This window comes from Larus michahellis, chromosome 20 (assembly GCF_964199755.1).
Source record: "Larus michahellis chromosome 20, bLarMic1.1, whole genome shotgun sequence".
Lineage (NCBI taxonomy): Eukaryota > Metazoa > Chordata > Aves > Charadriiformes > Laridae > Larus > Larus michahellis.
Genome location: NC_133915.1, coordinates 5,329,888 through 5,343,887, shown reverse-complemented (window position 1 = coordinate 5,343,887; position 14,000 = coordinate 5,329,888). Strand labels below are relative to the sequence as shown.

General features: G+C 42.0%; 1 protein-coding gene across 2 annotated transcripts in view; it reads left to right on the top strand.

Annotated features, from left to right (window-relative positions):
- DOCK5 (dedicator of cytokinesis 5) overlaps window positions 1-14,000 on the top strand; it is an 80,892-nt gene that overhangs the window by 24,926 nt on the left and 41,966 nt on the right. For both annotated transcript variants that reach the window (XM_074563546.1, XM_074563545.1), the window contains exons 4-16: window positions 430-485; window positions 1,316-1,412; window positions 5,234-5,382; window positions 6,222-6,357; window positions 6,506-6,663; window positions 7,362-7,443; window positions 8,224-8,353; window positions 9,041-9,113; window positions 11,074-11,216; window positions 11,856-11,981; window positions 12,526-12,650; window positions 13,032-13,130; window positions 13,282-13,354. In XM_074563546.1, the coding sequence (XP_074419647.1) occupies window positions 430-485; window positions 1,316-1,412; window positions 5,234-5,382; window positions 6,222-6,357; window positions 6,506-6,663; window positions 7,362-7,443; window positions 8,224-8,353; window positions 9,041-9,113; window positions 11,074-11,216; window positions 11,856-11,981; window positions 12,526-12,650; window positions 13,032-13,130; window positions 13,282-13,354 (1,447 nt within the window). The remainder of the gene's footprint in view (window positions 1-429; window positions 486-1,315; window positions 1,413-5,233; window positions 5,383-6,221; window positions 6,358-6,505; window positions 6,664-7,361; window positions 7,444-8,223; window positions 8,354-9,040; window positions 9,114-11,073; window positions 11,217-11,855; window positions 11,982-12,525; window positions 12,651-13,031; window positions 13,131-13,281; window positions 13,355-14,000) is intronic.

Genomic DNA, 14,000 nt, shown 5'->3' with positions numbered 1-14,000 from the left:
CTTTCAGGCGTAAAGGGGAATGAAAAGAAAATAGAAAAGGATTGAAGCACTCCTAGAAGGTTTCTGTTAAATAAAGGAAACTTGGGACTGATGAATTCCTACAAATGTTGTGAAGTGTGTGAGGTTTTTTGGAGAACCCAGGGCAACTTGGCAAATGTCATTACAGTGAAACAAAGAATTGACTTCTCTGAGGTGCTAAGATCAAATATAGTGCTCAGGAATGCAGCCTGATGCTCCTTACGCTCCTTTTTCCTGTGATACTGGGACTGGTGGACCTGACACGTTTCTGTCATAGGTAAACAGTAAACACCAGTCACAGTTACTGTTCTGCTGATCGTGCTCTTACCCGTTTCCCCTGCTTTGTTGAATGCATTTTTGTCGTGTCATATCCTACTGTGTGATTTATTTTATTTCTGAATTTATTTTCAGGGCATTTTCCCAGAAACATATATCCATTTAAAAGAGGCGATCGTGAAGGACCGGGGGTAGGTTGGCACTTCTTGGGATGGTAGCAAAACCAATGGGATGCTGTTTCATTTAAAAACCAAGCAAGTAAAAAATCAACTGAAGTAGTGGTGGTTGTGATGAATGCTGCTGGTCTGTGCGTGCAGCAGGACGGGCCACCTGTGCGAGACTTCTAGAGCTGCAGAACTGCTTTTTTTCAGAGCATTGCACACAGCAAAACAGTTGCAGGCATAGGTGCAGGAGAATACTATTTGCAAAAATAAGAAAGCTCTGCTAGACAAGTTAGTAGCGAGGCAGGTCAATCAAGTTACATTTAGCTCCTCTGGGGACTCCTGCAAGTCATAACACACTCCCGCTCGCAGCCAAGTAGCCAGCAGGAGTGTGGATTCCTTCCTGCCTTGGAAAACATTTAAGGAAATGACTCCTCATTTGATTCTTAGAGCTGATTCTGTGATCGTTGTAGTGAGAGGAAAACAGCAGTTGCAAAGGAAGACACTTTAGAAAGTACTTTTTTACTTTTTTTTTTTTTTGAAGAGCTGTAGCCAAGTTACCGTTGGAAGCGGTGATTCTTCCAAATGTAATTCCTGTCTATTTAGCATGTTTCTGGAACAGATCCATTGAGAAGAACAAGACTGAAAGAAACTTGAAACGCGTTTGCATTAAAAACGGATGATGAATGTGCATGTATGTGTTGGAGAACCAATTGAACAACTTAAGAATCTTGGCATCGTGTGTGAGTGAATTGTGTGATTATCAAGCCCTCTGAAATTTCCATTTACATATTTATCAAAAAAGGATGTTTACTACTAAGTTTTAATACCTTTTTTCTGTTTTCTCCTTTTTTCTCTAGACAACATGAAACAGTGATTCCAAGCGAATTGCCCCTCGGACAAGAACTCACTTCTACCCTGAGGGAGTGGGCAGTTATCTGGCACAAGTTATATGTGGTGAGTTTTTTTCAGTGGTTGGTATTTTATTAAATGACCTGAGATGAGACGAGACTGGGCTTTTTGCGGGGCTCTTTAAGACTTTGAATAGAAGGTTATGCAGAATTGTTTAACGATCCATATTGTAAAGTTGGTCTTAAGAGAGGTTAAGAATGTTCTGTTCTCGACTGAATGGGGTGCGTGATCACAGACAGAACTGCGGTTTAGTCCAGGCTACAGTGTTCGCTGTTCTTGAATAATCGTGTGATGACACAGCAGTGATGAAGCATTGACTGGCACAAGTCACACTCAGCGTCGTGTCAGCTGGTTGGGGCTGCGTGTGAGTCACAGTTCACTAGTCAAGTAAGTGTTCCTGCTTTGCCTGTCGTGATCTGTCCTGTATGAGGGCAAAATATCTCAGCTGTGTCAAAGTTGTGCGAGAAACCATGATGGTGTTTTAACAGAACCTTTAACAAGTGTGAACCCTGGATTTTTTAGAAGTTTTGTAGGTACTTAATAGAACAGTTGATCCTCACACCAGCTCAACAGGCAAGATAGACAAAGGATGGGAAGGGAATTAGGGCCGTGTGTTGTGGGGCAGATTTGACTTCTCAGAAGTCCCATATTTAGTTCTCAGTAGGGCAGGGGAGAGCCCTCTCATCTACTGAATCTGTTTAGTAGCTTGGCCGTGTGATAGCCACCTCGGAAAAGTCAGAAGCCAAGGTAATGCATGGATTTGGTGGGTTTGCTGAGGTAGGCGCATTCTTGCTCAAAGAAACACAACTGGAGTTCACATGAATTGCCTTCTTTCAAAGGTGATTATTAAGGCACATTAAAAAGAGTCAAACTTGATTTTTTTTTTTTTTTGTTAGTACCAAGTTCAGCCTGCATACTGTGTGCTCTGAGACTTTAATTAAGATGAGAGAATGGTTTGAAATTAGCTCTAGCCATTCAGTTTATCCAGAGCAAGTTCTCCTATTGGAAATTTCACCAGGCCACAAGTACGTTTTGTTTGTGCACCACGAAACCACAAGAATTTGTTCCACCCTCTTAATTTAATGAGAAGCTGTATGTGACGTTATTACTGTGTGAAAAGAGAGTTTTGTTCCTGGCTCTTTTTTTTTTTTTCTGAATAACTTTAGGATCTTAGCCTCAGAATCTATTTTTCTTAAGAGCAGAAATCTTTCATGTTCCTGTGCTTAACCAACATAAGTCTTAAAATAGTCTTGGAAAATGTTGTGGTTTGAAATGGATTTGAGTTTATTTTATTTTCCCCTGTAGTATGTATAAAAAGAAAAAAAAAAAGGCACTAAAGGAGGAAGGAGGTATTTGAGGAGAAAAAGGAAATACAGGAGATTTTTTTTTCTTTGGCAGCATTTCATTTCACTTCTTTAATTTCTGTGTTTTTCAGCAAGCATTGCACCAGTGGGTATATCTCCACTGCAAAAGAAATATAAAAATGGGTGAGAGTTTTTAACTTCATTCAGTTAATAAGAGTTAGCTAATGTAAACAGCTGTAGAGATAACAGCTCTAGCTAACTCTCGAGTTCGGGTCTGCGCTGTATTTCCCTGAAAGCTAACCCAAGTTGCCTTCTCTTTGCCATTATTTTAACGCAAGTTGAGAACACACTTTTTTCTTTGTTTACTAAATATGCCTCTAATATCTTCCCTATAGGAACTGAAAGACTCATCTAGCTTCCGTCAGCCCCTTCACGTTCCCCAGATCAAAAGGAAGACGGCTATTTATAACTCCCTTTAGATTTGTGTTCTCAGGGGGCAAATCATGAGTAGTTTCTATAATTCGTGTTCTTCGCAGAGACCAGAATGGGGAAATAATGGAACCGAGTCTCTCTTTCTGCTGTGTGGCAGCAGTTGGGGTTCACGGTTAAACATTAACAGCTTCGGCACAGAGAACTGACGCTCGTCAGCTGCTGCCTGCACGTACCAGCAATACACCATTGGCCAGTTCCCACTAGCTGTTGGATGAGATGTAGTCAAAAGCCTCTTGACGCTCGTTTTGGAGCTGCATAACCATAAACTTTGCCCCAGTAGATTAAAGTTTAATATCCTTGGATTTGTGGCACTTCCCTCTGAAAATGAGCAGCACTCGACACTCGGTGCGAGTCAGGACCATCCTAGTGACTGGCTCGCCGTGCAGTGGTACAGAGAGGGTGGGGCCTGGCTTCCCTTTTGGATGGTATAAATTGTGTAGCTCGTGCTTTTAAAGGCTTAATTACTTATCTAAGCACATACTGCTACAAATAGGGTAGGTTACCACATAGGTATTCACTTTTTAATTACAGCGTCAGCCTTGGAACCTGAAACTGTAGGAAAGAGGTGTATAGATGTGTGACTAATTTTATTAGGGTGGAACCAGTAAGTAGCATGAGAAGTATTTTCATTAATTAAAGATGATAACAGTAGAAATAGCAGGAGGAAGCTCTTCACGAAGCAGCTTTTGATGTCCTGTTCAGTCAGTGCTTTATAATTACAGATGCTGCATTCATTGCAAAAGATGAAAATGCAGTAACTGCAGCAGCAGACTCGAGCAAGTAGATTGGGACAATAGTCTGGTGTCCAGACGTGATACTTTTATTGCAATTTTGGACGACCTCTGGCAGGATGGGTTCTGAGCAGCCACTGCTGGGGTGGTGCTTAAAAGCATGGGATGAGTCAGGACAGCGTTGTATTAAGTTCTGTACGAACGTAAACAAAAATGAGTGCTCTGAAGAGCAGATAATCTTCAGCCTTATTTGCTGATAGACGCCAGCCAGAGAAGTTGTTGTGTTTCCACAGAGCTACTCTGATTTCCATGAAACTCTTGTCTAGAGATCACACGTGGACATGGCAACCCATGCGTGAGTTACCAGCGGGTAGAATAGGAACCTTGAAGTATAATATGCATACTGGCAGGGAAGCAGCGTATCACAGATATCACTGCATTTTGTTGCTATTCCTTTTTTTAATATAAAGGATTTTGAGTGTATGATGGGACGAGATAAGAGCATAGGCAGCCGTGAAAACGGACTCATTTCACTTAGTGTTCTGGCTTTAAAACATAATTGCTAACACCGTAAACAGTGGTGAGGGCAGAGATTCCAATTCACCATGTTGTTCATGTTGTTCATGTTGTAAATGTTGTATTCTGGTGACAAGAGACCTTTTCTATACGTAGCAAAGAGGCTGAAGAGTTCTTTAGGCTGGTGAAAACTATAGGAGAAACAGACATGAGAAAAAGCCTGTGTTGGCTTCAGCGTTGATCATCTGTCATTATTTATGTTTTGGTGTCGCCTTTAGACTTTGAAAAGCAAATAAAGTTTGGGGTTTTTTTTTGCCTCAGAGTCTTACAATCTAAATAGGCGAAACAAATGAGAATCATGGATTAAAAAAAAATGACTTGCCCAGTGTCCCATTCTGAGAGTGACAGGGGGAAGGAGAAAGGGCCTTTGTGTATTTGGTCGGCATTCCTGTCTCAATCTGCCAGAACACAACTGCAGTCACTTCACATCATCTCTCTGTCCTGTATATGTATAAAAAGCACCCATCACAGCAGTTTAAGTGCTGGAAAACACCAGGAGTCTATTTTTTTGTCTGTGACGTTTTTCTGAAATAATGTCTTGAGGAAATGGTGAAGACCCCAGATCTTGAGACGCTTAAACCTTGGCAGTGTAGAATTTGTTCCGTGGGTCTAATCTTGTAGTGTCATATGGTGCCAGTTTCTCAGATATTTTTAGTTAAATACAACTTATATGGTAGATTCAGTTGAGTACATTTCAGAAAGCTTAGTGAGCTCATTGTTTTCAGGCTATCACTGGCTTAAAAATGTCCCTTTTTTCCTGTAGGATAACAAGACAACGCAGTTTCGGCATGTTCAACAAATGACTTACAGCCTGATAGAGTGGCGGTCACAGATACTGTCCGGGACGCTTCCCAAAGATGAGCTGGCTGAGCTAAAGAAGAAAGTCACTGCTAAGATTGACTACGGCAACAGGTAAACTCCAAACTGTGTCTTGAAGGTAGGGGACAATCCCAAATCCCAGTAAAGGCTCTATATGACGATTAATAGAAAATGGTGTAAATGACGGTGCAAGGGGAACACTGAATTAGGCTTTACATTTTTCCTTGGAAAGGGGATAATTACAGCTTTCAGTCCCCATCAGAATGTGGCTAGCCTGGCAGGTGGGCATGTAGCAGTTGGTTCTTCATATGCCAGCAATCTCTTTGACTTGGCAGGAAACCTTACCTGTCTTAATTCTGCAGAAATGCTGGCACATGATTGTTTTTCCCATGGAGCACAACTTGTGCCTGGCTAGCTGGAGCCAGGACTTGGATGCTGGTTATGAACTAAACTGCTTTATCAGCAACTGCGTGATACAACTCTATAGGCCACCAAAAGTCCACCTTTCATTGGTTGGTACAGAACAGGGATTGTCTCCAGAACTCGTTTATCTGCCTGTCAGACTTGATTCAGGTCAAATGAGTCAATTAAGAAGAAAGCTTATGGCGAAGAACAATAATTAGCCATAATCCATAAGCCTGATAGATATACGTACCTTTAAAAAACCACAAACTTTAAGCAAGAACAAAGAAGATGTCATTTTAGAATTACATTACTTGACTAATTATTTTTCTCTTTAATGGGAAAATGAGGAGTGAGAGATAAGTATTTCAGGACAGGAAAACCAGCAATGTGGTTGTTACATGGAATGGAGTTAGTGTGCATTGGGTGCATAGTGCCGTCCACAGTTTGATCTGTGGTTTGTGCTCTTTCAGTCACCTTCTTAAATATTGTGTTGCTGCTTTTATCCTCGTGACTTGCATGCTGCTCAGGATCCTAGGTTTGGACCTGGTTGTACGAGATGACAATGGGAACATCTTGGACCCAGATGAAACCAGCACAATCTCTCTCTTCAAGTCCCATGAAACTGCATCCAAAAGGATTGATGAAAGAATCCAGGAAGAGAAGGTACGTCTCTTGTCACCGTCTTTTTTGTCTTCAAGTAACTAGTACCCACTGTATTTGTACTTGCCTCTTACGGATATTGTGCTACTTTGGCAGCAGAACTAAATTCTTCCGTGTTTGTTTTTAATGGGAGTACTCTCTTCCTTTGCAGTCCCTGCAACAGAATTTGGACCTCCGAGGGCAGCCAATATTCAACACAACACATACATACAGCCTGTATGTAAACTTCAAGAATTTTGTCTGCAATATTGGGGAAGATGCAGAGCTGTTAATGAGCCTCTATGATCCTGATCTCTCCAAATTCATCAGGTAGGGTTTTTTTGTTGGTGCATAAGCAATTTAGTCGTCACGGCGGTCATTCTAAAGAAGCCAGCAGAAGTTAGAAAGGAAGATCCAGCAGATAAGTTTTTCAGTTCTATTGGTTGCTGCCCCAGAGGTGATTCGGAAGGGGGTTATTTAATTTCAGATGAGATAGGAAGTCAAGGTTCTGAGCCCATGCACTCCTCTTCTTAGAGCTGGCATTTCTGTAATACATTAGTCAAAATCACATATTGTCTTTTTATGCTCTTAAATTTCCCTACTGTTGTCACTAGACTTGATGCATTTGATTAATTGCGTGCTGTCGAATCATGTATATGCATGATGTTTGCTGTCAAGTCAGTGCATGCTCACACCTAGGAGTTGGGGATCTTGTACTGGTAGGAGAAGAGATGAAGAACTTTATCAAGGAAGCCTGTATGTGTCAGGCACCCTCTGTCTCCATCGCTGACCTTATCAGGTGTGGACACGCAGTCAGAGTTCCGCAGGGACAGACTGAGGGCACCCATCACATTGTGCCTGCCTTCTGCCATCACTGAAATGAGTCACTTCAGAATCACTTCGCGATAGAAGATTTTGGCAGAATTTTTCAAATATTCTGAAAGATCAAAACGCTTTTGAGCTTTTGCCCAGGTGATGGGAATGTCAAGTGTTGATTTATTTATTTTCCCCCCTTCCTTTATTTGCAGCGAAAATTACCTGGTTCGTTGGGGCAGTAATGGGATGCCTAAAGAAATTGAGAAACTAAATAATCTTCAAGCAGTCTTTACTGTAAGTTATTGTATTTATGTCCTGGAAATTCTTCCCTGTGCTGCAGACATTTGAGTTTTGGGTTCTTTCCCTCTCCCCTTCCCTCTCCTCATGCAGCAGGGAGGGGTCACGTATGGCCTTTGGGGGTGTTTTCATGGACACTTAAGGTGTTGTAGGCGGCCTCAGAGGAATGCTGCTGAAAAGTAATCTTTTTGTATGTCAGTCCAAAGCAGTAGTAAAGGGGGATTATTTAGCAATAGTACTGTCGGTGGATGCTGTTTACCCAGACGTTTCTGAAAATCTTATTAGACACTTCTCTGTGGAGCCTAACTGTACCGAAAGTCTAGGCTTGAGATCATAGTTGTTTGACTTTGTTCGTTGCTTTGATGATCCTTTTCTGTGTTAGTTATTTGTAACAAGATATTAATGGAAGAATTGCACATGAGTGGTATAACTTCTGACAAGCAGCAAAGGTGGCACAAAACTAATTGCCTGGTCATCAGGATTTACTACTTTGGCAATTAACATCATTTACTCTCCTTTCAGTACTGTTGCTGGGCTGTGTTATCAAAGCGTAGTGGGATGTTTATAAAACGCTGTGTGGAAATTGGTAGTGTTTTTTAGTTTTGGGTTTGTGTTTTTTTTTTCCACTAGGGCTCAAAGGGAACAGGTTTTACTCTTTAAAAAAATAATTTCCTTTTGTATGTGTGTACAGTCTAACACAAAAGTCTTACTCTCTCTGTCGTCGTCTCTTCCTTTCATAAAGCAGATTGATATAACTTTATTTTAAATCATTGCTAGGATTTAAGCAGTTCTGACTTGATCAGACCGAAAATCAGCTTGGTGTGTCAGATCGTGAGGGTGGGGCATATGGAGCTGAAAGATGGGAAGAAGCATACCTGTGGACTCCGGAGGCCCTTTGGTGTGGCAGGTATGGCACCTTCAATCCATGGAGGAAACAGCACGGCCCCGTGGCTGGGACAGGGGGCTAGGAATTGGGAAATACGTGCTGTATTTCCATTCCAGCCATCTCTGGCTTCCAAACGGAGATGCTGATGCTGAGCTGCACATAGTACCCCTTTGAGACCTTTTAATGGAAGTTGTATGTTATTGTTCACTTTTTGTTTTGTCACCCCCTGAAAAGATGACGCACTACCATCAGTGCAGTAGACTTTTTCAGATCTTTATCAAAGAGGGATTTGCTCCTCGTGACTAATGGGATAAAGCTGGAGTATTTAAAGGAGCCTTGGTGAACACATCCAATTCCTGTTCAATTCCTGTGATCTCTTGTGAAGAGACTTCCTTGAAATTTGCGGTGGAAAACAATTTCAAGACAATCAGCATTTGAAATCTGAGTGTAATTTCTTTGCCTTGATATGCCCGAGTCCCAGCTGTTTTTTATCAGAGAGTATATTCACATTCACTCCCATAGGCTGACTTGAGCATCAATGAAACGCCACTGTTTAAAAAGTGAAGTTGAGAGTGGTGCTCTCTGTGGCTGTCACGAGGGGCACTGGCCCCAGATAAGCGACTGTTGTTTCCATTCTGGCAGGGGAAAGCTCTCTTTGTATTTTTTAGCAACTTGGTAAAACTATGTGATGAACTTGTGCTGTTGCAGTGATGGACATAACTGACATCATACATGGAAAGGTGGACGATGAGGAAAAGCAGCATTTTATTCCATTTCAGCAGTAAGTACTGGACTTCAGAGTTCATCGCATATCTGGCTTATTTAAAGTAGTTGTCCTTTGGAGAAGGACAAATTTGTATGGGAGCCTGGCAGTGTACCAAGGTCTCTACAAATAGATTAGTTTATGGCAGTAGTCAGCTCTTTGAAGGAAAAGATTTTTCAGTCCTCTGAAGCCTTTGTTCCCCTTGATTTACATGTCTGTATGATAGGCTAAATTGCCTGGGGAGTTTTGGCAATGCAGGTGAAATTGCTTGGTGCCCGTATCATCTGAGGTAAGAAAGAGGAGCACAGTGCAAAATAGTGTTGTGGGATCCGGGGGATGTGACCTTCAAAACTATTAGGGGCTTGAGAGGCAAGATTTTTAGAAACACCTGAGCATAGAGAACACAGCTCCTTGTCACTGTTGTGCGGTACCCTCTGCGATTTCTCCTTCTTCCTGGGAAAGAAATTGAAGCCCCGATGTGTTTTGCATTTCTGTGTTGCTAGTTAGACCTGTGTGTTCTGCCTGCTCTCTGATTGCTTTTTCAGCACATTACAGTTACTGAAATGAAGCTTGTTTGGGTAGACTCAGCCATGTTGTTACAGTCCTAAATATAGCAATCCATTTGGCGTAGCCATATGTTATTACAAGGTATTTTCAGGGGAAGTTGTGTGGCGTTTGGGGTTGTTTTTTTTTTTTTTTTTCACCTACCCTTTCAGGGCCTGAAAGGCTGGAAAGAAGGTCATTTTCTTTGCAGAGTAATGTTAGTCTGCTACTTTATATGTTCTTTTTTTGTTATTTTTCTTCTGTTCTAATGGGGCTGAGTCTAGGTCCAAATCTGGACATCTCTACAAGGATGGGGAGCCTGTGGAGACATCTCTCTGTATGTGCTTTGGTTCATTATTGATGGGGTAAATTCAGGACTGAAGTCGGGTTCAAGATCCAAAGCTCAGTAGATGTATTTGTGACCAGGGATAGGTTCATCATTTGTGTGATCTCACAGCAGTCGTTAGTTATGTTAACTTACCACTAGGCTCTTAGGGGCAGCTCTGAGGCACACCTGAAGACAGGGTTCAGCTCATCACACAGGAGTGCAAAGCCCTGGGTGCTGAGCTGTTCCTGCGTGGTGGCCCAGAGCTGGATGTGTTCTCATGGGTCTGGAGGGAGGCCTGTGGATGGGGAACAAGAGCAAAACAGAGCTGGGTTTGTTTATGGTTGTCCTGAAGGGTGATATTTCAGTATGATACAAACGTAGTCATGGAGTCTTTAGGTCAGTGTTACTTACAGAATCACAGGATGCGTTGGGTTGGAAGGGACCTCTAAAGGCCATTTAGTCCAACCCCCCTGCAGTCAGCAGGGACATCCACAACTAGATCAGGTCGCTCAGAGCCTCATCCAGCCTGGCCTTGAATGTCTGCAGGGATGGGGCCTCCACCCCCTCTCTGGGCAACCTGGGCCAGTGTCTCACCACCCTCAGTGGAAAGAACTTCTTCCCAATGTCTCATCTAAACCTGCCCTGCTCTGGTTTAAACCGTTGCCCCTCGGCCTATCGCTCCATGCCCTTGCAAACAGCCCCTCCCCAGCTTTCCTGTAGACCCCTTTAGGGAATGGAAGGGGCTCCAAGGTCTCCCCGGAGCCTTCTCTTCTCCAGGCTGAACCCCCCCAGCTCTCTCAGCCTGTCCTCACAGCAGAGGGGCTCCAGCCCTCGGATCATCTTTGTGGCCCTCCGCTGGACCCACTCCAACAGGTCCATGTCCTTATCCTAAAGCTGAGCTAGCACTGTGATGTATTTCCTAGTATGCGAGTTTAAATGTATTTCCATTGGGTTTGTGCAGGTGAAAACAAAAAAAATATTCCCGTGGAATCCTTTAAAAAAAAAATAATTTCTTTGGAAAACAGTCAGCTGTTGGCCAGCCTTCTTCATGCAGAGCACATATTTCATGTTTGTGTGCTTCCCGGTCTCTATTGTTGTTCTTCTCAGGATTGCCATGGAAACATACATCAGACAGCGACAGCTAATCATGTCCCCACTGATAACTTCCCATGTGATCGGAGAAAATGAGCCCCTCACTTCTGTCTTCAACAAAGTCATCGCTGCAAAGGAAGTGAATCATAAAGGGCAAGGTACAGCAGCTGGGCAAGAAGCTAATGTGAAAAACTGGTGCGGGGAAGGATTCCCCTTGCTTACAGAGGAAAATAAATGGCTTGTGAAAGGCTTACAGGAGTTTCCAACCTTCCCTGAGCCAAACGTATGGTCTTTGTAATGGTGTCACTCCGGCAGATTGGGAGCTAGAAAAAAAAAAAGATAAAAACAGGAGCTGTTCTTACTTGTATGAAAAGAGCTTCCCTAGGTGGTGACTTGCTTGCTAGTCATGTAATATTTTTAAGATAAAACTGTTTATATGGACATAAAATACTTGTAAGTGAACATGGCTGGTTGCATACTCCAAATGGCTTTGGGTTTAAACTGCGTTATTCAGCATTCTTCTGCTCTTGCTTGTGTGTCTGGCCTTTACTCAAATACACTAGAGGATTCATCTGGGAAAGTTTGTGTCTTACTGCAGAGGACCTACTTGCCAACTAAGGTCTTATTCAGCATCAGGGAGGTAGAGAACTGGGCGAGTGAGAGCCAGCTTGGGATATTTAAGGCATTTTTGCATGGAGATCACATAAAGAAACAGTTTTCTGTTAAGCTTAGGCTTAAATTTCATGGTTTTGTACTTTTTTTTTTTCAGTAAACAAGTGTTACCTTTCTTTTCTTAGGTCTTTGGGTCTCCCTGAAACTGCTTCCTGGCGATCTAGCACAGGTGCAAAAGGATTTTTCCCACCTTGTAGACAGATCAACTGCTGTGGCTCGCAAAATGGGATTCCCTGAGATAATCCTTCCTGGTAGGTCCCATATGCCTCCCCACTTCCGTGGGGTGAAAGAGCCAGTTGAAATTCTAGAATTTCTGGTATGAACAGGTTTATTTTAAAGCTATCTGAAAACTCGTTTTCATTTTTCTTGACGTTTCCAGCTGATCTTTTGTTTCTTGTTAAAGAGATAAAAACATAAGCTTCCTTTAAAAATGATAGTGTGTGTAGTTTTAGGAAGAAAATTTCTGTTTAGTCAAAGAGACATTTTTGTTCCATATAGGTTTGACCCTGCTCTATTTAATCCATTCAAAGTGGATTTAGCCCTATAGAGCTCATTACGTTAAAAAAAAAAAAGTTGAAGACAGAGGTTTATAAAAAGGAGAACTGTACATTTTAAAAGATTTTGTATAATTTGAGATGAAAATGAAATGGTGTGATGTTGGGTGTCATTGATTAGCTGGTATCAGTAAAGGCTAAGAGGAAGATAAGGATAACGTGGTGCCCAAGGGTGTTAAATGTTAACCTGTGAAACTGTCTGTATGAGGAAAACCGACTCATTAAGCGCTATGAATTTTAGGTGATGTTCGAAATGATATCTACGTCACCCTGATACAAGGGGAGTTTGACAAAGGGAAGAAGAAGACTCCCAAGAATGTGGAAGTCACCATGTCTGTACACGATGAAGATGGCAATCTCCAAGAGGTACGATGGCCTTTGCAGGAGGTCACAAGGCTGCTGTGCTTGCTAGATGATAGCTTCGGTCTGTAGGATCTTATTTAGCAACTGTATGCAAGAACTGTGTGATAATGACCGAGAGATATTATGGGTGATCTCAGCGGCCAGATTTGAATAATCACTGTTTATTTTTCTTAAATTAATAAGAGGTGCGAGCAGATCTTTAAAGATTCTGTAAAACATGGTTTTACAGGTGACATGCATTGAGTTCCCTTGACTGTGAGGCATAGACTTCGAGTAACTCTGACAGTTAGATGCTCTGAAAATTCCTGACTCAGAATACTTCTTGCTTTTATTCCAGACCTTACCTTTTCGTTTTCCCCCATCCCCTTGTCTTTTTGTCCAAAGAAAGCCATCCATCCTGGTGCTGGTTATGAAGGTGTCTCCGAATATAAGTCTGTTGTTTATTATCAAGTCAAGCAACCGTGCTGGTATGAAACTGTAAAGGTAGGAGTGTGTAATTTATAGTCTCCCTTCCTTTGTGTAGAAAACAGAACTAATTTAAAATCAGTAGATGCATCAGTAACAGAATGTCCTGTAAATTGACCGGAGATAGAGAATGCTGCTGCTGCGTTTTTCATTGTGCTATCATCTGCAGGTGTCCATTGCAATAGAAGAAGTCAGTCGTTGCCATTTAAGATTCACTTTCCGTCATCGGTCATCACAGGAGTGTAAGTATCAGAAAAGAAGATCCGCAGGAGTACTGTGTTCTTCCTGCTCTCTTTGAGATGTTCCAAGTAGCCACCAAAGGCGTAGTGCTTGCATTTCTACTTATTTCCAGCGTTGGGGATTTTCTTGCAAGCAAAGAAAAAGAATTTAAACTTTTCACAGCCTTAAAAAAAAGTTTGGTGCTGGTTTTGTTCTACAACTGAAATTAGATAGGGAGCAACATGTTAGCCCCCTTGAAAGACAATTGTCAATGCTTATTGCTGCTTCGGCTTCTCAGTGTATAGTGTTGGTTTTAATTTATTTCAAGGCCTTCCCAAAATTCAGTGCAAAGCCTGGTGGGTTTCTAATGGTCTTCCTATAGGAGGATTTCTAATTAGGTTAATGAAAGGCTAATGAGAAAGTTAGAGCCAGAAGTTTCATCAAAAGACTTCAGAGCCCTGAAACAAGATCAATAATGTGAGACTAAGCCCCTTGAAAGGCTCTCAAAAAAAATTCTCTTCAGTTACCTGGGAGATGCAGGATACCTCCACATCGCAAGCAGATTTGTAAAATCCCAACCAGAATATGTATACAATTATGCATGTCCACCTAGCAGCACAATTAACCACTAAAATTGTGTGGCGAGAGATGCGTCAGAGGATGTTTTTC